Source organism: Ambystoma mexicanum, chromosome 2q, assembly GCF_040938575.1.
Source record: "Ambystoma mexicanum isolate Mex_15411 chromosome 2q, UKY_AmexF1_1, whole genome shotgun sequence".
Classification (NCBI taxonomy): Eukaryota; Metazoa; Chordata; class Amphibia; order Caudata; family Ambystomatidae; genus Ambystoma; species Ambystoma mexicanum.
The window spans coordinates 1,134,526,977-1,134,553,772 of NC_090924.1; the positions used below are offsets into that span (position 1 = coordinate 1,134,526,977).

Genomic DNA, 26,796 nt, shown 5'->3' on the forward strand with positions numbered 1-26,796 from the left:
AAAGCCTTCCAGTGCATAAACTGGAGGCAGAACTTAAGAAAAGGACGTTAGATTTTGATACGTCATCGAAGTCCTCGACGAAAAAACAGGTCCGAAGCCTCCAATGAAGCCTGTCTAGCATAAAGGGTCGACGACCCAACCGAAGAAAGTTACATCGAGTACACAATCGACGATATCGAAGACTCCTTCGACGACATTCATGGTTCCTTCGAAGTCATCAAAGACTACCTAGACAACATCGAGGGTTATAGCAACAACATCGACGCCATCAACGCTTCTGTCGACGTCGACACCCGTTACAATGGTGAAATCAACACCAATGTTTAAACCTATACCTGAAAAGGTGTTTCACCCAGAAAATAGACTTGATTTTTTCCAAACCATGTCATCTATACATGAAGGAATGTCGTGAGGAGGAGGAGGAGGAGGAGGAGGAGGAGGAGGAGGAGGAGGAGGAGGAGGAGGAGGAGGAGGAGGAGGAGGAGGAGGAGGAGGAGGAGGAATCATCATCATCATCATCATCATCATCTGCAGGGGTAAAATTTGGTACAAGGCAAGTCCCTGGGGAGTTAATTAATCCTCAATCTAAGATGCAAAATCTCTGAGTGTTTGCAAACTGCAAGTGGACTGGATACTTCCCCAGGATACGAATTCGAAAAACCTGACCCAGCAGAACATGCTGATTTAGGTTATAGAAAATTAATGAATAGAGTTACAGAATTTATGGGATGGGGTAGAAACTCACCTGTATACCAGGATGATGACATGACTGATATCCTGTAAGGAGGACCTCAGCCAGACCCCATACTTCCTTTTCATATTGCCTTACAAAGGAGAGTTAATACTGCTTGGGAAAGACCTGAAACTATTCCAGCAGTAAATAAGAAATATGTTGCAAAATATAGACCCTGTAATTCTGACCCAGAATACTTAAGTAAGCACCCATCTCCAGAAAGTCTGGTAGTTAAGCAGCTACATCAACTAGAAATGCTGCATATCCTACAATTCCCCCTGATGGGGATGATAAAAAGATTGATGCATGGTCTAAAACAATTTTTACATCGGGGAGCATGGCTCTAAAATCCACAACTGTATCTTGCACTCTGGCAAGATTTACATATACCCTGTGGGTCTGTATGTCAGCGGCAGCTCCACACATCCCAGAAGGTGAGGAACGTGATGGGTTCCTATCCATAGTAATGGATGGCAAGGAGGCTTTGGGGGAATGCCTTCAAGCAGGTTTGGACACAGCTGACAGTATCAGTAGGTCCATGGCATCTAGCGCAGTGCTACGCAGATTTGCATGGCTAAGAAAGTCAGGTTTTGCACCGGATGTACAATCTAGACTTCTTGATATGCCATTTGACGGCTCGAGGTTGTTTGGCAGCAAAGCAGATGAAAGTTTAGAAAAGCTGCAGACTTCCAAGACAGCAGCAAAATCACTCAGTGCCGGTATAAGACAAACTCAACAACGCCCCTACACAAACTCATCTTCCTGGAGGGATCGTCCCTTTCGTTTTTACTCCTCATTTGGGAGAGGAAGGGGACAGGCCAGTCAAAGAGGACAAAAGAGATTTCCTCGGGGGCGAGGAAGAGGTGCTAGATCTACCCCAGCAGTGGCATCTGTCCCTTCAGCCGCTACTGCAGCTGCCGCAAAACCACTCTGAGGTTTTGATCCACAAGACCCCAGTGGGAAGCAGAATCTCACAGCATCTGCAGGAATGGCGGGGCATTACCTCAGATGCTTGGGCTCTTGAAACAGTCTCCCAAGGTTACTGCCTTCCTTTTTCAAAAGAAACCTCAATCACCCACCGGGATACAACTCTACCAAAAATCCGAACCCGCTCCTATTGCAGGAAGTTTTAACACTGCTACAGAAAGGTGCAATAGAACATGTACCTGTAGCGGAGAGGAACAAGGGTTGGTATTCCCCATATTTCCTCCTACCAAAGAAAGACGGAGGATTGAGACCCATCTTGAACTCAGGAAGGACAAGTTCTAGATGGTTACTCTTTCTCAGATCCTTCAGGCTCTCAAACTTCAAGACTGGTTGGTATCATTGGACCTTCAGGATGCTTACTTTCATGTGCCAATCCGTCTCAAGCACAGAAAGTACCTGAGGTTTGCGATTGGCAATTCTCACTATCCGTTTTGAGTTCTGCCATTCGGATTGACCTCCGCCCCAAGAGTTTCACCAAGTTGATGGCGGTAGTGGCAGCGAGTCTCAGAAGAGGGGGGATTCACGTCTACCCCTATTTGGACGATTGGATGATCAGGGCACGTTCTCCAGAACAAGCCCAGGATCAACTATCCAAGACTTGCCACTTCCTTCACAAACTAGGGTTTTCTCTGAATTAAAAAAAAGTCAAACATGATACCATCACAGAAGCTCCAGTTTATCGGAGCAGTCTTGGATACTTGTTCGGGCAAAGCCTCACCCCCCGAAGAGAGATCACCACATTCTGCAGATGGTAATAAAATTCCAGAATGCCCAATGTCTACCGACCTTCGATTTTCTCAGGTTGCTCGGCCTCATGGCATCCTGATTTTTCTGGTGGCAGAAGCCATGTTGAGGATGAGAACCCTTCACTGGGCCCTCAGGACTCAATGGTCCCAATTTTCAGGGGAAATGACAGATCTTTTACAAGTTCCAACCAGGGTAGTACAGGATCTACAATGGTGGGCTTGCAAGGAACATATCCTCAAGGGAGAATCTTTTTGGCAACCATGGCCGGAGATAACAGTAGTAACAGACGCCTCACTCACGGGATGGGGAGCTCACACCAACGAGTTGACAATCAGCGGTCGTTGGTCTCCATCGGAATCCAGACTACACATCAATCTATTAGAGCTGAGCGCGATCAGACTAGTACTGAAGGCCTTCCTGCCCTCTGTACAGGGAAAGAATGTCCTGATAATGACGGACAACACAGTGGCCATGTACTACCTCAACAAGAGAGGAGGAGTAGGGTCACTACCACTGTGCAGAGAGGCAATGCAGCTTTGGTTCTGGGCAATACAAAAAGGGATCTCTGTCTGCCATTCACCTAGCAGGAGAGCAAAACACAGCGGCAGACGCTCTGAGCAGGCAGAGAACAGTCTCCCACGAGTGGGAACTAGCTCAGGAAGTCCTTCAAGAGATCTTCGCCTTTTGGGGAACCCTGCAAGTGGATCTGTTCGCGAACATTGTCAACAGGAACTGCGAACTGTACTGCTCAAGGGAATTTCCCCCGAGAGGAGCTCTAGGAGACGCATTCGTAGTGGAGTGGGAGTTTCCTCTTCTGTATGCGTTCCCTCCAGTCCCTGTGATCCCTCAGGTAATCAAGAGGTTGAGAAAGTTCAGGAAAACCATGATCCTAATTGCCCCGGATGGGGCCAGGAGAACGTGGTACCCGGACCTTCTCGACATGTCCATCTGCCCTCCAATACGTCTTCCAAAAAGAGAAGATCTTCTCTCGCAAGAGGGAGGTCACGTTCTCAATCAAGAGGTCAACCTACTCAACCTTCACGCATGGCTTCTGAGAGGTTGAGATACAAGGATTGGGACCTTCCGGATGATATGGAGATTTTGCTTTCGGCCAGAAGGCCAGCAACTAAATCTCTGTACCAGTGTCGTTGGAACAAGTTCAGTAACTGGTGCAGGGATAAGAATGTGGACCCTTTCAATGTAATATTCCAACAGTATTATCTTTTCTGTTATATTTGGCTAATCTGGGGCTCCAGGTTAGTACGATAAAAGGATACTTAGCAGCGCTATCTATCTTCAAGCGCTCGTCAGAGGAGGAATCTTACTTTAAGATACCTTAAATACCTTTTTAATAATCCAATTTTTAAAAGGTTTAAACAATGTATTTCCACCAATACCTTTTCAAGTTCCTGTGTGGGATTTAAACTTGGTACTAAAGTTTTTTACATGTGCACCTTTTGAGCCTTTACATTCTTGTCCATTAAGGTTTCTTACTCTGAAAACAATACTTCTAATTGCATTGACATCAGCACGCAGGGTAAGTGAGTTGCAGGCTGTTAGGGAGAATTCTCTGTAAAGGCTAATTTCCCAAACCTAGCGAGTCCCCCAGCAGCTTTGCTGGATTTTTGGGGTTTATTTTTTTCTCCTGCTAAGAGTGAGATTCTTTTCCTCCCACTCTTAGACATGATTTGCGGTGTTCCTTTGACTTTTTATGTGTTTTATGGGCTATGGGGTCCTTTTCCCCATAGGGTTTCATGTGTTTTTGATATGTGGGTTACACAGCACCCTCTGTGCCGTAACCCAGGGGTGTCGTAGCGACCCCCATACTTAGACTCCATACCCTGGGACTGACTACTGTCTCCCAGGGCCTGTAAAGTCACCATTGACTTTACTAGTCTTAAATTGTGAACAGAACCAGTACAAACCATCATATGGTGGACGTACTGGTCGGGGCAATTCGATTGCCCCGGGGTCTGTTGTTTGAGGGGGCACTGTCCAGTCCCCCCCGACCGAGTTTTGGCTGGTGGCAGTCGATACTACTTTTTATATTCGACCGCAAATATATTCCTATGGGATTTTCCCATTGTTCGAGGCTACCACTTTTTAAAATAGCCTCGAATATACTGCCGGTTTATTAAATTAATATAAATTCACTGGTTGGTATTTTTTGCCGAAACTTGGTTCCAAAATGGCGTTTGTGTTCGCTTCTGTGACTCCAACCCAAGTCCAGCCCTGTGTTCCACTTTTTGGCGGGCTTCTCCACAGAAGCCTCCAAAAGTGGTGCCACTCTGTCTGGGTACCACAGGGGGTGTGGGAGGGGCTTTAGGCACCCTGGACTGAGTTGCCTCAGCAACTCAAGCCGCACTCTTGTGTGATTGGTCCCAGTGGTGAGCCGCCCGGCTCACCACTTAGCATGTTTGAGTGACAACAAGGCTGAATGAATGGGGGTTTTCTGCATAAAAGCAGGGCTTTGGGGACTGGAACTTCAGAAGTCGCCACAGGACCTAAAGAATCCGAGGAGGGAGAAGCCGAGCCGACCTGCAACAACGACACCACCGGTGGAGCCCTGCTGAACCGTCTCGCCACTTTTCCCGACGACAGAGGAGATCTCCAGCCCGGAGAGTCTTCTTCCTTTGACTGGTGAGGATAACCAGTTTGCCTGTCTTTTCGCTTTTATGGACCATCTCATGGCCGCCTTGCCCGTGCCAAGCACCCCGGCAACCGGAATGCCACGGTTTACCACTTCTGCGAAGAAAAGGGTGGTACCTTGTAACCGGGAAACTCTGCGGCTGGTTTCTTCCCTGGCAGTGCAACGACCTTCAGCTTTCCTCCACGTCGAGACCTCCTTCCTCTGGAGGAAACACCGACTTGCACCCGCTGCCAGGAACAACTGCCCCCGCTGCAGCATTCTTCCCACTTTCAGGTACTGTGTCCCGCCTGGCTTCCCTTGCGACAGATCGTTCGGGGTGACAGTAAATCCTCTACTTTCTAACCTGGGCTAGCCTGGGGCCTGTTAACTAACTTTTCCTGACTTGATCTCAAGCTTTTGTTAACTAATTACAAAGACTCTTTGGGCATAACACCACTGTGTGATCCTGGACACATTTTGCTTGCTCTCTCTAAGAGTGGGCCTGGCGTTTGAACTTCCTTGCTCTCCAGTAGACTTTGCCTAACCTGCCTCACTGTGGTTCGTTGAAAAGTATTGAAATGTGTGTGCTTTCATAACTTTGCCTTTTCCCTCACTTTTTAATAACTTATTAGAGTGCCATCTTATGTTAAGCGCTCACCTCTGTCTGAAAATAAGTGGTGTTTCTCACTAAGACTTGTCTAATAAGTAATCAGGATTGTATATATATATATATATAATAGTGACTGTGTGTTGAATTTACTTACCTCTTTTTGTGCTAGTGTAATTTACAAGTGTGTCTTTAAATAAATAATTATATACTTTTACACCAAAGCTCTGGGCAGTGTTTGCGTGTGCTACTGTATCTCTGTACCTATTGTGTATACTCTATATACTTCCTAACTCATCTTGAGAGAAGTCTGACTGCTCAGCCACAGCTACCAGGTAAATCTGGGTGGTACAGACTGCTACCAATTGGGTTTACTGCCAACTACCTGTAGTCCTAAATCTTTTGCAGTGGTCCCTAAGGGAACTGCACAGGTTTCTGCCTAACACAGGCACTTTCTAGTGGTCCTCCTCACACCACCTTTTATAAAGATAAAGTTGTCCTTAGGGTCAAACCATCTTTCTTGCCAAAGATCGTCTCAGACTTTCACCTGTCACAAAAAATAATGCTACCTACTTTCTACCCTCCTCCTCACACAAGTAAGGAAGAGGAAAGACTACATAGATTAGATCCTAGAAGGGCTCTTAGCTTTTATATTTCAAGATTGACAAAAGTATGTCAGTGTGACCAACTCTTTGTAGGTTACACTGGCCGTAAATTAGGACTAGCTGTAACCAAACAAACATTATCAAGATGGATAATCTTAGCCATAACTGAGTGTTATAGGCTAGCTGGCAAAGATCCCCCTGATGGATTGAGAGCTCATTCAACTAGGGGCATGGCAACTTCAACAGCACTTCAAAGCGGTGTCCCTGTTCAAGATATTTGTGCAGCAGCCACATGGTCATCCATGCATACTTTCATATAACATTATGCTATGGAATCAATTATCTCTCAAGGAAGTCTATTTGCTAAATCAGTACTTCATTCGGTACATGACTAAAGAATGTCTGTACTCCCACCTTCAATACAAAACTGCTTTGGGAGTCTATCTAAGATGAGGAATACTTGGGAGGACACAATCCATTTGAAGAACAAGTTACTTACCAACTATAATGTTCTTTCGATTGGATGTTCCTCCCACGTATTCCTCATCGACCCTCCTATCCTACCCCGCAGTACAGTTTGTGCTTTACACTCTAAATTCTTTTAAGGCTTGGGTCAAAAGAGGCACGCCTTTAACTATAATACATGGGCTCTGATACACGAAAAAAACAGAACTGAAGCCAATGGGCGCGCTCTAGGCATTTATACAGTGGATGACGTCTGTGCTCGACGGATGCTGCCGAGGGACATCGACGCCGCCACCTCGAGTGGAGCGCCCTCTGGTGGAGAGAGAAAACATTTCCGAAGCAGCAAAGCTGAAGGTAAGGATATATCTAAGATGAGGAATATGTGGGAGGAACATCCAAACGAAAGAACGTTACAGTTGGTAAGTAACTTGTTCTGTGCTAATTCCCTTCAACTTTAGAGACCCCCCCCCCCCAGCTCTTTTGCTGGACTTTAGGACTTTTTAATTTTAACCCTGGTGTGAGAGAGACCTTTTTCCCACTCATGTGTTTTGACCCGATTTGGGTTATCCGTTTTAACTGTTTTTGGAGTCTGACAAACTCAAAAGGCATCTACTTTTTGTATGGTGACACACAGCACCTTCACTGCAGTGTCAGAGAAATCCTTTAAATGTCTCATAAGGTTTAAATGCCTTGTCTTGTGTGAACTACTGTTCCCAAGAATATTAAAGTGAAATTGACTTTACTTACCTTTTCTCTTTGTAGGTCCAGCACACACAGTCTTATGTGGAGTGGTGGGGAGTTACCTAGTAGCCCCTTATCCTACATTCTCATGTACATTTTTCTTTGTTACTCTCCCTACTTTAAATGGCTAGTGGCAGTGGTTTAATTTTCCTACCATTGTGCTTTTCTACCGCAGGCTGAACCCTCAGCTGCAGTACAACACCTGTGGGTGACCATTTCGTCAAAATGGCTCCGGTCTCCTTTTTTTTTTTTTTGTTGTTGACATTTACTGTTTGTGAGGTCGGTCTTGGGTTTTACTCTGTGCTTCGAGGCAGACTTGAGTCCATTGTTCGTTTTGCATTTAGCAGGCTTCAACCCTGAAGACTGCCTCTGTCTCCAGTGTGTCTGGAAAGGTAAGATGCAAGGGAGGTTCATGAAACTCCCCTGTCCTTTGTCTCTAGGAATACCTGAATGTAACCAGTCCTGATTGGCTGGCTGTCCTGACTGCTGTGTGATTGACAGCTTAGGATATGCATGAATGGGAGAAACCTGCTTAAAAGGCGAGGGATTTGGGACTAGAGGCAGTCGATTACTGGGAGAAATACCTGACGAAGAACCTGTGAACGAAGCTTGCTTCATCCTCCTGGACTTTTGAATTGCCCGGTGAAGCCCTGCTGCTGTGCTGAAAATTCTTTTTACGTCAGAGAAGCTCCGGAAGGGACGACTTCTCCCCTTTGGTTAGAGGGACCAACTAACCCGAGACTACACTACCATCTTTCCCAATTGGCTGTACTTCTTCATTGCTGCAAGAACCGAGTGCCAGGGGTCGAGTAATCCACAGTCTAGCGCAACGTCTGAAATCCGGCTAGAAGTCTAAGGACCCTCCAGAAGCAGGACGACCAGAGCTCGAGTCCCCTGACAAAAGTGCAGGACCCAAGGAGTGAAGGAAGCCCAACCGGTATCCAAGATGGGCAACGGTGCTGTTTGTTAAGTGCTGAAACCACAAAGTGCTGCTGAACCGAAAAGAGCCCATAGCTGCCGACAACCTCCCAAGTACCGCCACAGGAGCCCTCCAGATGTCCTCCCTCTGGTTCCCACGACTGAGGTTCAGGAACACGGGTTCTGCACCGCTGTAGCAGGAGAGAATCCAGCTGGACCACTCTTCTAACCAGAGGTACTGTTTAGACTTTTCACAAGTTTAACAGCTTGTGACCCTACAAGTGAGTTTCTAACAAACTCTCTAACTTTGTGCAAGACTTTGATTCTAAGAAGTGCCTTAGCTCTTTAGACTGTTTCAAATTGACTTTGGCTGTCCTGGCTCCCTGCAGACACTTCTAGCCCATTGACTTTGATATTGTCTGTCCCTCAAAGGTGGTAACTTATTTTTGAATGTTACTGCTGGGAAATGCTTGTCTAGATTTCATTGGGAGATAGAAGTGTCCTCATATTTACTGAGAACCTGTTTAACCTTTTTCCTTCCTTAAACCTTTCCTTTCTGCAACCTCAGAATCTGCAAAATGTATAAATGCCATTACTGTCCTTTTGATTGAAGTCAACTCAGGGTGTAGGGATTGTGCAAGAAGCATACCCAAAGATTATCCACTAACTTAATTGTGAAATGTAATTTTAAAGTGTGTTTACATTGTTACATGAATTGCCTTTTTAAAGAACTTATTTTAAAAATTGGTGTTAATTAAATAAATTACTATTTATAAAACAAACCTTGAGTGTAAGTGTTACTTGGTTACTTGTATTTATGAATTTCAATTGTACAGCTCTACAGCTCACATTTACCCTTCTTGAGATGGGTATGACTGCTCAGTCACACAACCAACTTGTGTAGTACATACCTATACCAAAAGGTGGGTTACCGAATACCAAGCAGATGAGTGTTGTGTAGTCTCACACAGTGTGACTGCACCAATTCTTACCTAACATCATTCCTTTTACTGTTCACCTGTCTGCCACATGATCGTGGCAACTGAGAACAGAGTTAGGAATAGGTTATTTGTTGTTGGAATGTGGTGGGGGTACTTTCATACTGGGCTATGTTCCTGTCACTTATTTTGTATTTCAGTTTTAGGACTGATTCATTTAATGTTCTTGCCTATGTTGTATTACTCTTGTGTTCTCGTTTTGTTTTGGGCTGGAGGCTCGCTTGTGTATCATGTGCATGTTTAGAATTGCGGTAGGTCAGGCAAGATTAACGCTGCTAAGGGTTGCTATAAGAAGTTTAAAAGTAGCATCTATACCAAGGTTGTTTGGGCGCTACCAGTGATATGTTTACTCAATGAGCATGTGATGTGGATTCTTATCTGCTGGCTCTGATCTGAAAGGAAATGTGCCCAAATGTTTGGGTCATGACTTAATGCATTGTTTGACAAGTACATAGATTTTTAAGACTTTAGGGTGTACTGTTGATTGTAAAGTCCTCTACTTTCTGAGCCTCCTCTACTTTAGTGACACGTTATTTGGAAAAGCAGATATTGTAAAAACACTTCTAGTACACGCAGCAGACCCTTTTGCTGGCATTATTTGGTATGCATTGTGGGATACTGTACAGAACATGGAATAAAGTGGACAAACTATTTATTGGATATTTGTAATGCGCTTATACAAGTGGTTATGAGACTGCCCACTTGCTACTTCCTCCCATTTGGAATGCTGAGGTCTAGTTGTTGAAAATGGGCACCAATTATTTGGTTGTGGGAAACGGGTGCCCATTCATTTAAGTGGAATAATGGGTCTGTGGAGTTCTAGGTTTCCTGCTAGTATGACCTATTTATATTGCCACATTGCTGCTTCTTTTCATTTTATTTGTATGACTTTACTTCATCTTCACACATGAGGTATTTCTTGAGATGGTTATAATCTTGATATGTCAGAATTCTGAAATAGCAATATCATCTATGCAGAATGTCTTCTACTGGACTGGAGGTTTTCTGAAAATTGGACATGGTACAATAAATTGTAACCTGTAACATGCTAAATAATCTGCACTATATGCTGTAATCTGTAGATTACTTTACCCACAATGCGTAAAATGTTTATCAGATATAAATATTCAAGCATGCATTAAATTTAAATTGGATATTCCTACTTTGCTTTTTTATGTACAGCATTTTATTCCTTTTTTTTGAAATTTCAGGTAATCCAATTTTCCCTGAGAGATTATGTTCAGTATTGGTATTACACATTAAGTGAGGATGAATCATTTCTCCTTGAAATCAGGCAAACTGTTCAAAATGCACTGATTCGTTTTTCTACTAGGTAAGTTAATAGCTTTGATAAACCTAGAGTCCATCAATGCATCAATTTCATAATGGCTTGAAAATGTCTAACCCTTTGATTCATTGTCCTCATTTAAATTAGTTTGGATACAATGCCTTTGTACCTTAACAGAAATATTATGTTCGTTAAGAGTAACATTTCAACCCCAAACAGAATTTAAACTGGTGTGAAAAGCGCATCGTTTTCACAATTTCGGTTGAATCATAGACAGAGGTAGGTGCTGAGATATTGTATTTTGAATCAGGCATTTGCATATGGCACTCAAATGAGCATAAAAAGAAAAACCTAAATGTAAAGGGTTATTTGGTGACGTTTCACAGATCTCGTCACTTTCCTCAGAGGGGAGCCCTTCCCCTCTAAGGCCAGGGAGGTGAGGCTGCTACCCAATAACCCCCATAGTGGTTGCAAAAAGCGGGAGGACATCAATGGGAGAGGCTCCTCTTCTGGGGATAGACTCTCTTTCTGTTCAGGAACCCCGTTACCCTTTCACCCATAAGACTTTAGGACTACCTCAAAGTATTATCGACCAATATGAAAGCAGTACTGTTATTTATTTTTGTTTAATGTGATATAGTTTTGTTCGTCAAAAACTTTACACATTAATCAATATATTCATACAATCACACAGAGTCCCGAGGAGAGTCCCAGTCGACCCAGTCTCTGTTGTGTGAGGAGCTGAAGCGACGTGATCAGCATCATTTTCCATTCACTGCCACTTTAACTGTGTTTTCTCTCCCTGGGTGACTCCACCTTAAAAGGAGTGCGCAGAGCCCCGAGGAGAGTCCCAGTCGACCCCAGTCCACCCTAGGCCCCTGCCCTGCCTGCCTGGGGCACCCCTATGAGTGGAAGTAGCATGGGGCCGCAAACATGTTTGAAGCAGAAAACCCGGCTTGAGTTTGAACGCCTAGGCTCCTCCTCTCAAGTGCCGCTGAGCAGCCCATACCGTGATACAACTACGGTGAATAGCGAAGTTGATGAGGTAAGATCTGGTTTGCCACTTCTGCTATCTGAGCCTCGTCAATTTCAACTTCAGTCTCAGATTATAAACTCTGCACAAGCTTTTTCAGTGAGGACGACACGTAACGTGCCAACTTTATCAACCATAGCTAAAACTTTTATCGTAGAAAAAAAGCTGCATGTACGTTACGGGCTAAATTGTGAGCTTGACGCTTGTCGGCGTCCAAAACTTTTTCGTTGAGCATGCTCGGCGACTCGACCTGAAGCCTCAGCAGAGTGTGCAGCCTACAGCAAAAATGTGCGCGCTTACGATGGTTTTGGTGCCTCTGACGTCGAATCTATGGCACCGTCCGTTTATTGTACAAAATGTGAAAAGACACAATCACAAACGTGTATCCACACGATATTCCCAGCGATAATGAATACGGAAATGTACCAGGAGGCAAATGTGATAGAGGTTAATACCTCCTCGTTTCAGTCTCCGTTTGATGTTACGGACATTGAGCTATTGCAAATTCAAGTGTCCTCTAATAATTCTAACGAGGATAATCTTGTATTTGTGCCGCCCATTAGTCCAAACAGGATTATGCAGGATGCGAATCAACAAACTAAGCCACTTGAAACGGAATGCAGACTAATAACTGAAGGTCGGCAGCTTAATGTAATGTCTACACCTGTCCATCAATTCACAAACATGGCGAAACCGCAGGTTCACCCAGCAAATACAAACGTCTGTCTTGATGTCCGAAGAGTGACCCCAGAAAAGCCTAACCTGATGTTCCATTCTGGCAAGAAAAGTATGGGCAACAGCGGAAAAGCTCACGGAGTGCGAACCCCGTTAAGAATTACAAACTGCCCAGCGCTCCTGTCGCAACAGACACAAAAAGGAAAAAAGCCGCATTTGCCATCTGGCAATTCCCCAGGAGTGCTTGACCTTGCCGGCTGTGAGGCTCGCCTGGCGGAGCGACTAATTGTAGACTTTCTTTCCATCAAAGAGAAGCTCATACAAAGCTTTGAGGACACATCAAATGAGAATCTCTCAAAAGCAGTGTTAAACAGGCGAACTACAGCAGAAACATCTTGCCAGACTAAGTTTGGTTTTCCTGCGTCAGTCTGCTCTAATACTAAATGCATTGCAGCATTGTCTCGGGAATCAGAGCAAAGCTGCAGTTAGTGACAAGGAGATATCTGTCTCTGAAACACCGAGACCAAAACATACGCACAATAGTGCGTCAGTGGAGGCGATTTTGCTGCATCAAGAAATGAGGCAAGAGTCTTAGATGAACAGCAACACGAAATGAAACCACCTTTTAACATCTGCAAAGTCAGCACAGGAACAGCTGGACAAAACTAACTTGTCAGTAGCTGCGAGCATTCAAATTCATAATAATGTTTTAGCAGCTACTTCTTTAGCCCTCATACCTTTCGTGAAATTATACGAAAGTTTAAATGAGACTATAAAAGATCAGGGTGCATTAATAAATAGTCTTATCTCCAAAGTGGATACGATGGAGAACCTGAATGGTGTTCTTACTCAAAGACTCAAAAGAGAATCCGAGACCTCATCACAATGGCAATATCGCCTTGGAGATTTAATTACAAGTTCCCGGGCGGATAATACAACTCTTAATGGCTGCAACGCTAGAATATATGAAATGTATGAGACACAATATCCAGTCAAATAGAGAACCGTCTTATGAGCAACAAAATGCCAAATCTGCTGGTAGCAAGAACAGCGGCTCTTTGGAAATAGCTCAACCTGTGCTAGCTCCAGTGCAATCTCCTCCGAATTTGCCACAGGTGGATGTCCTTCGTGGAACTTTGGCAAGCATAAACCCCAAAGGAGTCTCTACATTGGCAAAGGCTGCGAGGAGTGTTCCTACAACTTTACTGCTCCCTTCAGATATAAATAACGGTGGGGAGATCACAAAGAACATTCTCTCTGTAATGGATCCCTCACAAGTGCCAATCAGGGCAAGACAGAACAACTAATGGAAATGCTTGAACGGTGGTCCTGTTCTCTTGGGTGGAAAGCTGATCTGGTACTCTGGTGAGACACCCAGACCCCACCGGTGGGGAGCCGGGGGGTAGGGGGAGGTGTCGTGTGGGATATCTAGCCACAGGCGATGATGGACGTGCTACCTGACTGACCGAGCACCAGATCAGCTTTCCACCCTGTGTCCAAGAGAACAGGACCACCGTTCAAGCATTTCCATTAGTTGTTCTGTCTTGCCCTGATTGGCAAGCTGACAAACCTTTTTCCCCAGAAAACTGTCCCCTGTGTACCAGTATCTCCCTACGGTTTGGGAAGGCAGTTGCCACTCCGGCTCTTTGAGCTTTAATCTACCCTGTTATTTCCTGATTTTCGCACAACTGCAGTTGTTGGGTTTGATTCATTCAAGTAGCAGAAAGGCAGGACCACCTCCAGCCTTTCGACATTTTTGTTTACTTATCGCCTCTAGACAAAAAAAAAACCTTTCCCTCCCTTCGACTTCACCTACCCTTATCACACCATGGCAGAAGGTGATTACCTAGCTTTTGCCGAAGAATTAGTTGACGACATCTTGGCCAATCCATCCCTGTTAGGGATCGACTTGGCACCAAACATCAATGGCAACACCGATGAATGGAACAAAATAGAAATCCTCAAAAAGATCATCCGCTCCGAACTCCATGGAGCTCTCATGACAGAATACCTGAGGTCCCATGCCGCCCCAAATGGACTCATCATCCGTATAGAACCACAGATTTTCTTAGATAACCTTCAGTTCAGAAAAGATTGGTCCTTCATTGCGAACAAGTGTACTCGAGACTGGCTGATTCTAATCGTCAAAACAGCTAAATCAGTCACTGATAAATTAATAGCAGAACTCGCGCTTAAAAGCAACACTCTTGACGGGATCCAAGATGGCCGCCGGGGTGAGGAGTCGCAGCTAATCCGCGCTCCGCCCGGGCCGCCAAAAAACAGCACGACCGAAGCCTGACAGACCGTCACTCACCCCCCCTGACTGCTAGAGTCCCCCCCGCAGCCTTCCCCCTCGCCCCCGGCGACGAATCGGCGCCGCGGCTGATCGCGGACGAATTCCGGGGAAAAAGCAGACCGGCCCCTCCCCCATCGGAGCCGAAGGAGACTCTCCAGCGCCATAGAGGACCTCTCAACACAGCACGGGGAGACTGGGAGGCGACTGCTGGTGTGGGGGCCGGATCGAGGGTTAGGCGGAACCCCGAGGGAAGGAACCGACAAACGGAGAACGCCGAGGAGGAAGGAGGCACAGCGACAGCTGCGGCGCCGGGGAAGAGCTGTAACCCTAGGAGAGAAAGCAGCGCGATCAGGGCGGACCGCTGGTGTGGAGAAGCGGTGAGCCAACAGGGGGGGGGTGAAAGATAACCACCTGCCCGCATATTTAACCCCGGATGAGGGGGGGGCCCAGAAAAATAAATAAATAAATAAATAAAAACGCGGGAAGAAGGCTGGGGGGATTTATATAACAAGACAGTTATATAACGAATAATCCCCGCAACGCGAGAGGGCTCGGGCATCAATTGGATCAGGGATCCCCCCCAGGCCTGAAGGAATCCACTGCGCAAGAACCCCTCCCCCCCCACGCAGGCCGGAGAATCCTCTTCCCCCACTAACCAGGGGGCGAGGAGGGGGGGGGGGGGCACCAAGTAAGGGGAAACAGTCCCTGCCACCAACATATAGACATCCGACGGGGGAAGGAGAGGAAACGCAGACCACTTGTCTGCTTAAATCGAGAACCCCCCCGCCCACTGAGACATTTCAGAGGACAGGATCGGGAGAAGGGCCATCCGGAGGGCTAAAAGAAGGCACAGCAGCCCCATAGACATTCTAACGGATCACACCACCATGTCGAGAGCAAAAGGAAAGGGGAACCCCATCCAACAGACATCCCAATCTGCGAAGCAAGGCGCAGATATTCTGCAAATGTGGTCAACAGAGGGATCATCGCAACCGAGGGGGAGAATCCATGGGGGAGCCGGAGTCACCATCCCAACAGCTACAACCACTGACCAGGGAAGATATGCAAACCTGGTTCATGGACTTGCAAGAAAAATTCATGTCCACAGTTCAAGAACAATTTACAACTATGAAAAACGAAATGAAACAAGTAGTACAAGACATTAGAACCGATATTAACAACCTAGAAGAAAGAACGGACATAGTGGAAAAAACGGTGCAGGGACTAGAACAAGACACGAGACAAGCAAGCGAAACGCAAGAACACTTGGTGTCACTTACGCACAACTTAGAACTTCAATGTGAGGACTTGGAGAACCGCTCTAGACGCTCCAACATCCGCATCAAGAACATGGCGGAAACAGTGCTAGACAAAGATCTGAAAGAGGCGGTAAAGGAGGTGTTTAGAGACATATTGGGGTCCCGAGACACCGATGAAATTGGAATCGATAGAATCCACAGAGTAGGACCAAAAAGATCGGGGGCCCCAGGGGAAAGGCCACGCAATGTCCTAGCGGCTCTCTCCTCCTACCCACAGAAAGAACAGATCCTCAGGAGAGCCAGAGAACTGGAACACATTAAAATGAACGGTCAAAACATCCAATTGTACCAAGACCTCGCTCTGATAACCCTCCAAAAAAGGAGAGCAATGGCCCCACTGGTGAAGGTTCTGATAGAAAAGCAAATCCGCTATAAATGGACCTTCCCATTTGGGCTGCTATTTATGTGGGAAGGGAAACAGAGAAGAGTAACCACGGTGGAGGAAGGTATGAGCACACTGGGTCTACAGGAAGATGAGGGGGAACGGGGGGAGACCTTGAACAGGAGGGATCGAACGAGAAGACCAATGGGCTGGGAAACAATCACGCAAAAGAAGACTACTACAGGGAGGGAGTCCCGGAGAAAAGTCACATGAAGAACCCAGGAACATGCAATCAAGGAGAACGGACAAGGAACAGCAATTCTGGAAACACTGTCGGGGTGAGGGAGGAGAACGGAACGGACAACACACAGATGGCAGTCGGGGTAAGAACCGACGGCTTGCAACTCGGCAAAGACCAATGGATCATTGGGGTTTAGGACTCCCCATAACATACCCCCCGAGGGTAAGGAGGGCAGGGAGCGATGGGCGCAACGCTCTAGCGTCAATAGGAACCCTCGCCCAACTCGGGGGACAGTTTGGTTTGCTTAAAGTTCAATGTTGGGGGGGCGGGGAAGTTCAAGGGCGGGGAAGGGATCGGAGGAATCAAAGAAATGAAACAAGAATAGTAGGGGACCCGAGGCGACGACAAACAAATATAACACAATGGGGATGTTACGCATTGTGACATACAATATAAGGGGCATGAATCACCCAACAAAAAGGGCTAAACTGGAAAAGCAGTTTAAAAGGGGGAAGGCGGACATACTACTTCTCCAGGAAACCCATATCAGAACGAGGGATAAGCAGAAAATGCGGATAAAAGGTTACAAAATATGGGCTCAGGCAACGACAACGGAGAAAAAAGCTGGGGTACTGATTGCAGTAAAAGAAGGAATGGACACTGAACTACTAGATACAAGCATAGATAAAGAAGGGAGGTTTGCCTTTGTCAATGTGGTAATTGAAGGACTTCACATTACACTCGCCTCAATATATGCGCCCAATCAAGGACAGGACGGCTTTCTTAGGGATCTCCTATCGAAACTGGAAAACTATGCTAAAGGGGAAGTGATCATGGGGGGAGATTTCAATATGGCATGGAATCCACATATAGATAGGAGTACGGGAACGCACATGGCCATGGGGCACCATCAAAACGTCTGAGGCAGCAAATGGATCAAATGGCCCTGAATGATGTTTGGAGGGAACTGAAGGGTGAACAGAGGGGGTACACTTACTTCTCACATGTCCACAACACCATGTCAAGAATTGACTATTTCTGGGTCTCAGTGGAACTACTGGGAAAAATCCAGGGGCTGGATAAGGGCACAGTAGCCCTCTCGGACCATGCCCCACTATGGCTGGATCTGACTCTCCCAGGGAGGAAGAATGGGCAATGGAGGTGGAAACTACCGCAGGAGCTGATCCAGGACCCAATTACTGGGGAGTCCATAAGGGAAATGATAGAGGAATACTTTATACAAAATGACACGGGGGAGGTAGCGCTGCAAGCAGTCTGGGATGCGTTTAAAGCAGTGATGAGGGGGAAAATAATTGCGTTGAAAATCACAAGAGATAAACAAAGGTTTCGGTGGGAAAAAGAGCTGGAAAAAACAATCGAAGATATCCAAGAGAAACTTCTGACACACCCCACAAAGTCTTTAAAAAAATCACTGAAACATACACACGGCCAACTAGGGATGCTCCGCATGAAGGGCGCAGAGAAGAACCTACTCTATCTGAAGCAAAGATATTATATTAGAGCAAACAAAGCAGACCGACTCCTGGCGAGACAACTGAGGGAAAAACAGAAAGAAACAACGATTAAAGCCATATATGACGCCAACGGAGACCCCAAAACATGCACACAAGACATGGGGGAAACATTGAGGCATTACTACCAAACGCTCTACTCCACTGAATTCCCCGACACAAACGCCCAAGATTCATACTTAGAAGCCATAAACTTCCCGAAAATATCAGAAGAGGACAAGCAGTCACTAGAGACACCTATCAGTGAGGAGGAAGTCAGTAAATCCATAAAAGGACTCCCAAGTAACAAAGCCCCAGGCCCAGATGGGTTTACGGCCTCATTCTATAAAAACTATGCAGACATATTGACCCCGATCCTAACGAGGCTCCTAAACTCCTTTAAGGACAGCGGTAATCTGACCCCCACTATGAATGAAGCGAAGGTTCTGCTATTTCACAAACAAGGTAAAGATCCTAAAAACCCAACATCATACAGGCCAATTTCCCTAATTAATCTAGATGCAAAAATCTATACGAAGATCCTAGCAACGAGGCTATCCCTGCTTCTCCCTAAACTGATAAGTGAAGATCAATCAGGCTTTATTCCCGGCAGACAAACTCATGACAACACAAGGAGGCTAGCCCATTTAGTGGAAAAAATAGGTATAAACCACAAACCAGCGATATTGCTGTCGGTAGACGCTGAAAAGGCTTTTGATAGGGTGGAGTGGTCAATACTGTTCAAAATACTGGAGCGCATGGGGTTTGGGGAACAGTATATTGCGAGCATTAGAGCGAACTACAATTCCCCATCCAGTAGAATAGTCATTAATGGCGAGGTTACGAACACGGTGAGGATATCGAGAGGAACGAAACAGGGATGCCCCCTTTCACCTCTGCTGTACGCTCTGTTTTTAGAACCCCTCCTAATTAAAATACGGGAATCAGTACACATAAAAGGGATAGAAATGGCAGGTCAACAACACAAAGTGATTGCTTACGCGGATGACATGTTAATAACCCTAGAGGACCCAGAATCCACGTTATCAGCTGCAGTGAGAGAACTAGAAAATTATGGGGCCATTTCAGGCCTAAAAATAAATAGGAAAAAATCAGAGATACTAATCCTGGCAGGGGACAGAGCAAATATTGAAAGGGAAGCAAAACTACTGGACCTTAAGATTGTACTGAAAGGTATAAAATATCTGGGGATAATTGTACCTCAAAAAATAGAGCAATTCTATGGGGAAAACTACCCACCGCTTCTCATAAACATCCGAAAGGAGCTAGGCAGATGGAACCCACTACAGATTTCCTGGTGGGGTAGAATACAAGCCGTCAAGATGACCGTCCTCCCAAGGGTACTGTATTATTTTCAGGCTCTCCCGGTGGGTGTCCCAGACTCGTTCTTTAAATCATTAACAAAACTGGTATTGTCCTTTGTATGGAAGGGGAAAACGCCTAGAATAGCCAGGATGGTCCTTACAGCCCCAACCAGAGAAGGTGGGTTGGCGCTCCCCCATTTTAAAAAATTCTATCAGGCAGCACAGCTGAAAGTACTGAGGGAGTGGGTGGGGGAGAACCCACAGCAGATATGGGTCAAACAAGACAGAGCAGTCGCTAGGACCCCACTGGTAGAACTCCTCTGGAAACAGAGGCGGCATAGACATGTGAATTTAGGAATAAGTGAAATTATGAAAACCACGCTGGAAGCATGGGATTCTCAAACAAGAAAAGGCATAATGTCCACAGCGATAGGACCCTTTACACCCATCTGCAGAAATCCACTATTTCCACCAGGGATGGAACAGGGGGCATATGATAGCTGGGAGAAGGTGGGTATCACTAAAATTGGGGAGATGTTCGCAGATAAAGAAATCATAACCCTTGAAGCCTGCTTCGCAGGCAAGAATATACCCAGAAGGGATAGATATAGATACGAGCAACTAAAACATTGGCTGAACTCCCCGATGATCACAGAGGCAGCAACCAGGGATCTTACAGGGTTCGAGACGCATATCATTTCCAACACAGGGGAAAAAAAGTGGGTATCTACTCTGTACAAATACATAAACTCACAGGGGGAAAACATTAAATGGGCAAACAGAATAAAATGGGGCAGAACACTGGGGAATGAACCATTGGACAGTCAATGGGCAGACCTATGGAAACAGATCCCCAGAATGACCAGATCGGCACAAACAAGGGAGATGTGGGTCAAGATCATGACACAGTGGCATTATACCCCAGAGAAGCTTCACTCAATGTACCCAAACACACCTAACCTATGCTGGAGAGGATGCGATGAAGTGGGAATGTGGAGACACATATGGTGGGACTGTAGGGGTATACAACCATTCTGGGAAGAAGTGAAGAACGAAATGGGAACATTTTTCCCAGATGTGGGGTCTATGGGGGAGGAGGTGTGGCTCTGCGGAATCAGAGATGACACAGCAAGACAATATCGTACATCACAATGGAGAAGCTTTACGGGACTACTTATAGCAGCATGGACCACCATAGCACAAAATTGGAAAAATAGGAATACCCCAATGACATTTACTTGGCTACAGAAAGTATGGTCCCATATAACAATGGAGAAAATCACCCACAAAATCCAAGGAACTGGAGACCAGTTTGTAAAAGAGTGGGAAGGGACCCTACAATATCTCCAGTCAGACTTTATGGAACAGTGGTGCCCCCACAACATTAAAGTTTCAGATATTTTCAACGCATAATGGGAACCCGAGACAATATGACTTCATCCGATCCAAGGGGAGGGAATGGGGAGGGGGAAGGGATGTTATATGTTGCAATGTTTATCTCTTTTGTGCTATTTATGTAAAATCAATAAATATAAGTTTAAAAAAAAAAGCAACACTCAAGACTAAGATTGCAATAGACATATATACAGCGAAACTAACTCTTCTGGAAACATCTTTGAAAGAATTTAAAGACACCAATCTAAACAGAAAAATTTTGAAGCGCAAAAAGGACTTGCAGAACTTTACACATGTAAAAGTCTATCCATATGTCGCCGACGAGTATTTCACTGACGAGGCACGACAATCAAGGAGAGATGCAGCACAATTGCGCTTTCAGAACTCCCAGAGAGGCCAAAACAGGTCATGGTCCAATTTCAGCTCGAACTCCGGGAACAGCTCTGGCAGCTATGGACGCCAAGGCGAAAGAGTCCACTACAACATCCCCGCACCACACAACACCCCTGCGGTACCTTTTTTAGGCCAGCGAGGCAGAGGGCAACGCAGACCCAGATGGCACGCACCGCCACAATCTATGGTTGTAACACGCAGCAGAGGACAGGCAACGATCCTTCCACCTCCCTTATTGTGAATAAATCATCATATCAACTGACTCGACCAGAGGAAGAGATCCTACAAAAGGGCCTCTCATTTATACCCACAGCCAGATACGATCCTTTCCAAACCCGGATTGAATGCAACCAACTCCTTCGGAAAATACATCTGCAGCAATTTTTTGAAGAAAAATCGAATCCACAAAAGGACGTTACTGGCTTAAGATCTACCTCTCAGTTCTGCGTACCCTCATGTGCTTACACGGCCTAATCTATTACTTTTGAGCAAGCACTCATGAGGAAACTCTCAGAAATTGAAGCTGGCATTCCCTTCGTTCACAACAACTGCACTAAAATCCAACTTGAAGCTCTCTCTGCTCTTGCCAAAAATCAAGCTATAATCATCAAACCGGCAGACAAAGGAGGAGCTATAGTCATTCAGAATACTAATGACTATATCAAAATGGTGGAAGCCCTGGTCTGCGATACTTCAAGTTACCACCTCCTCCGCAGCGATCCAACAGCTTCCCGGCAGGCTTTGATAGCACCCATCATTGAAGAAGCGGAAGCAGAAGGATATGTGAGCTCGCCATCGCATCCAAGGACTCCAGCCATGTACGCCCTTCCAAAAATACACAAAGCCACCCTGCCCACGCCGGGCCGTCCTATTGTCTCAGGGATCCAGTCGATCTTGGAACCTTTATCCCAATACGTAGACTTTTTTATTAAGGACGAAATTCCGAAAATGCAATCCTATGTAAAAGACTCTACAGCAATGCTCATTCTCCTTGACTCTGTGCAATTTAACCCAGAACTTGACTGGCTAGTCACCATTGACATCGAATCTCTGTACACCAAGATTCCGCAACAAGAAACTCTCACCATGTTAAAAGATCTTCTGGACTCAGGCATTGACCTCCATGAGGTGCCCTCCACCTTCATATCCTCCTTTTTCTTTTTAAATATATTTTTATTTTATTTTTTCAGGTCCAACAAACACACTACAACTGTTTCAAAACATAGAAAGCATCATATTTCAACACATTTTCAAACTCCCCAACTCCCCACTCCCCCTTTAAACTAGAGCCGGTTCTCGCATATCATTTTCGGGAACATCATTGGGTGGCATACTACCTAGACAGCCATCAATCGGGTCCTCTGTTTCGTTGTCACCCTGGTGAGGGTTTGCTAACGAGGCCACCAATTGCCGCCAGGCCAGCAAGGGCCCTGCTTCTTCTTCGCCCCCCCCCTGGTGACAGCTTCAAACCAGACTACGGATTCAGCTTCCGCCCACCTCAAGAGGTCTGTCCACCATAATTCCACCCTAGGTCTGTGGGCCGCCTTCCAGCCCATGGCGATCCTACGTTTGGCCAAGACATAGGCCAGGTCCTTCATCTTGCTTATGTGTTTCAAATGCCGGGGTCTAGGGAATAGTCCAAGCATGCATGACCAGGCCGATTCCACATCCAGCACCACCCCCCCGCCAGCCAGTCTCGTCTTGACCTCGTTCCAAAATCTATGCACCTCCGGGCAAGCCCAAAACATGTGTAGCAGTCCCGCGTTCACCTCCCCACACCTGGGGCATTGCTGCATAGCTGCATAGCTGATCCCCCAAACTTTGCAATCTTCCCGGGGGTTAAATAGGCCCTGTGGGTAACATACAATTGAAGCTGTTGGAATCTCGCGTTACGGGACACCTTTTTATGGTACCTCTGGGCCCGTTCCCACTGCCCATCTGTCATGGGTCCCCCCCCACCTCCTCCTCCCAAACTTGTCTCAATTGGAGCAACTCCTTCCCTGCCCTTGCCCGCAGGAGCTCATATATCCTCGATATTTCGTGCCCGCCCTCCGATACATCATACATGGTTTCCAGGGAGGCATCTGGATCCCCCGCGAGCACTGTCTCCGGCCATCTTTCTCTAGTCTTTTTCACCAGCCTAGTGTAGGTTATATATTGGCCACCATGTACTCCCGTCTCTTCCTGCAGCCGCAGAAAGTCCACCGCCTCCCCTTCCTGCCATATGTCCCATAGGGTGGCTAGGCCTACCTGTTCCCAGTATCTGCGGACCGATTCAAGTAGTTGAGTCGCCCCCACACAGAACCGCCAAAGGGGCCTGCTGGGGGTATGGTTCCGAGTCCCCCCCCCAATCTTCCATGTCCTGTGCCAGATCTCCCAGCCCCAACCTCAGTAGCCGCCCCTTGCCCACCAGTTTATCTCTGCCCAACCACACCACTTCCATCAGAAAGTATGGGGCTGTATCTTCGCGCAGGAGCCTGGCTTCTGCCGAATCTTCAGTCGAGAGCCACCTGGCCACGTACTGCAGCTGCCCCGCCAGGTAATAGAGTTCGAAGTTAGGCAGGCCTATTCCCCCCCACCCCCCACTGTCACATGGGTTCTGGAGTTTCCACAGAGCCACCCTATTCCTAAAGCTGCCCCACACAAAACCCCTACACACGCTGTGAAGTTTCGCAAATAGGCTCCTGGGTATCAGAAATGGGACATTTATAAAGAAGTGCAAGAGTCTAGGCAGGACCACCATCTTGAGCAAGGCCGCCCTCCCCATCATGGTCAGGGGCAATCTGGACCAGAATACCATACTGTTCTTAATCCCCTCTATCGCCTTTTCCGTGTTGTGCTTCTGTTCTGTCTCGATCTTGTGATAAATGTTTATTCCCAAATATCTAAATGTTACGGGCTGCCATGGTATTGGCAGAACAGGCAGCCTCTGCACCGGGACATTCCTATATCTACCCAAAGGGAACAGGCTGGACTTCACAGGGTTCACCGATATACCGGAGAGGACGGCGTACCGTTCTATCACCTCCAGGACGTACTGTAGGTTTTCTTCTGGGTAGCGCAAATAAAGGAGCATATCATCCGCATATAATGATATCAGATGCTCTCCACTGGCCGTGTTTATGCCCACCTCCCCATATTGTTGACGCAGGCATATTGCCAGCGGCTCCAATGCCAGTATATATAGCATAGGTGACGAGGGACCTCCCTGTCTGGTCCCCCTGCCCAGTTGCCAAGAATCTGAGACCGTGGACCCTGTCTTGACCCTCGCCATCGGGGTGCTGTAAAACAACTGTACCCATCTGAGGTATCCAGGTCCCACTCCGTACCCCTTCAGGACCGCTTTCAGCCAGGGCCATCGTACCGAGTCGAAGGCCTTGACCGCATCTAACGACACTATAGCCAGCTCGCCCGTGTCCTCCTCAGTTTGGTCTATGACATGGTGTAGCCTCCGGTGGTTATCGCTGATGTTCCTACCTGGAACATATCCCGTCTGGTCTGGGTGTATCAGTTTCTTAATCACCCTCTTCAGTCTATTAGCCTGCACCGCGGTGTCCTGTCCTTTTGCTGTCCTGGTTGAGCATGGACAACGGTCTGTAGGACCCGCGCTCCACGGCCGGCTTGCCTGGTTTCAGGAGTGGGATGATACAGCCTCACGGAGGGACAATCGGAGTTCTCCCTTCTCATAGGCCTCGTTGAAAGTAGCAAGCAGTGGCTGGAGCAACTCTTGCTGGTATGTTTTGTAGAACTCGCTGGGCAGCCCATCCGAACCCGGCGCCTTACAAGTGGGCAAGTTCCGAATCACTACCTCCAGCTCAGTGACGGGTGCGTCCAACTCAGAACGTTCTAGATCATCTAAGGTGGGCGGCTCAATGTCCCCCAATGTGTCTAGTATGTCTTGGCCCATATCCTCCTCCGTGTCCTCATACAAGTGTCTGTAAAACTTAAGGAATTCCTCATTTATCTCTTTCTGGGTGTTGCATATGCTACCTCCTTCGCCCTGAATCTCACTAATCACCGAGCGGGGGGTCTCACTCTTGTACAGCCAAGCCAGCAATCTGCCTGGCTTGTCGCCCCCTGCGTGTATCCTCTCCGTATATTTCCTGTAGCTGAGTCTGCACAGTCTATCCCAGAGTGCACTGCAGGACAACTGTAGCTCCTCTACTTTGGTTCTGTTATCATGAGCGGTGCTCACGCAACGCGTGAGCTCCTCTACATCCCTTTCTGCCTCCCGGAGCTCCCTTTCGACCTCCCCCCCTGTAGCCCCTTAACTTGGGAGATAGCTACCCCACGCACCACCACATTAAACGCTTCCCACAATGTGCCCACAGAGCTTACGCTTCCCGTGTTTGTATCAAAATATTCTTCAATGGCGTCCCTCAGGCCCTCCCGAAACCCCTCATCCTGCAGAGCCTCGGTCCTAAGTCTCCATGTAGGGATCTGCGGTCGTGGGGGCTGGTGTCTCCAGTCTACCACCAAGGGCGAGTGGTCCGACAGCATTCGAGCTTTATATTCTGCTCCTTCTATTTCTCTCACTATCCCGGCTGTTACAAACATGTAGTCTAACCTTGTGTACAAATCATGTGGCGCTGTGTAGTGAGTACTGTCTATCCGTGGGATGCAGCCTTCTCCACGCATCCTCACGGCCTAGGTCTTTCAGTAGGGTACTCGGCGCTTTAGCCGCCGGTGCAGTTTTTCCTGCCCTGTCCTTGGACCTATCCATACTGGGGTCTACGGTACAGTTAAAATCCCCCCCCCCCCCACACTACCGTACCCCCAGCCAGGGGGCCAAGTTTACCGTATAGGGTCCTAAAGTAAGCCGCTGTATCGTTATTGGGGGCGTACAAATTTATGATGTGTACTTCTCTGTTTTCCAAGAGACCCGTAACCACCACCATTCTACCCTCCGGGTCCACCGTAGAATCAAGCACTCGAAACGGCACATGGGGCGCCTGTAACGCTCACCTGATTCCCACGGAGGCGCAGGTCTTGGCAGGATGGTGTCTGTGACTCAAAAAGTGAAGTGCAGGACTCGATTGGCTTCCGGGGCTGAGCCTCTCGCACTGTGTGTCTAACTCGAAGAGTGAGATATCTGCAGGTGAAAGAATATGGGGTTAATGATCTGGGGTTGTCGGGTATCTCTCTCCCTTTCCCTTCCTCGCTTTTCCGTGGAGCCCCAAGGTCAACATGCTCACCTTAGATAGGTGAATGCTGGACTCTCCATCTGCGTCTGGTGCAGGGTGCCGTTGCCAGTTCCTTCACTGGGTGAAACGTAGGCCTCTTGACATCAGAGGATTGCTACCGTCGTTAACTGCACGAACGGTGAGTTTCCGGACACCTTTTAAGTCCTTACAGTCTTTAGGTGCGTGGGCACTTTAATGTGGAACAGGGCTCTGTATAATGTTTTTTCTATTTGTCTTGCAGGGCTCTTGAGGTAGAAGATGGTGTGAAGAAAGCCGAAGTTCGAGCCAGAGTCTTGGAATGAAGCGCTTGGAAATGCGTAAGTAAATGCCGGTTGCCTGCTTTTCAAAAGCTCTCTGTCTCTTTTCCCTTGCAGTTGTGAGTTCG

At 46.9% G+C, this 26,796-nt stretch overlaps 1 protein-coding gene across 6 annotated transcripts in view; it reads left to right on the top strand.

The window, feature by feature from the left end:
• SNX13 (sorting nexin 13) overlaps positions 1-26,796 on the top strand; it is a 2,094,218-nt gene that overhangs the window by 223,889 nt on the left and 1,843,533 nt on the right. For all 6 annotated transcript variants that reach the window (XM_069648499.1, XM_069648500.1, XM_069648503.1 and 3 more), the window contains one exon: positions 10,642-10,763. In XM_069648499.1, the coding sequence (XP_069504600.1) occupies positions 10,642-10,763 (122 nt within the window). The remainder of the gene's footprint in view (positions 1-10,641; positions 10,764-26,796) is intronic.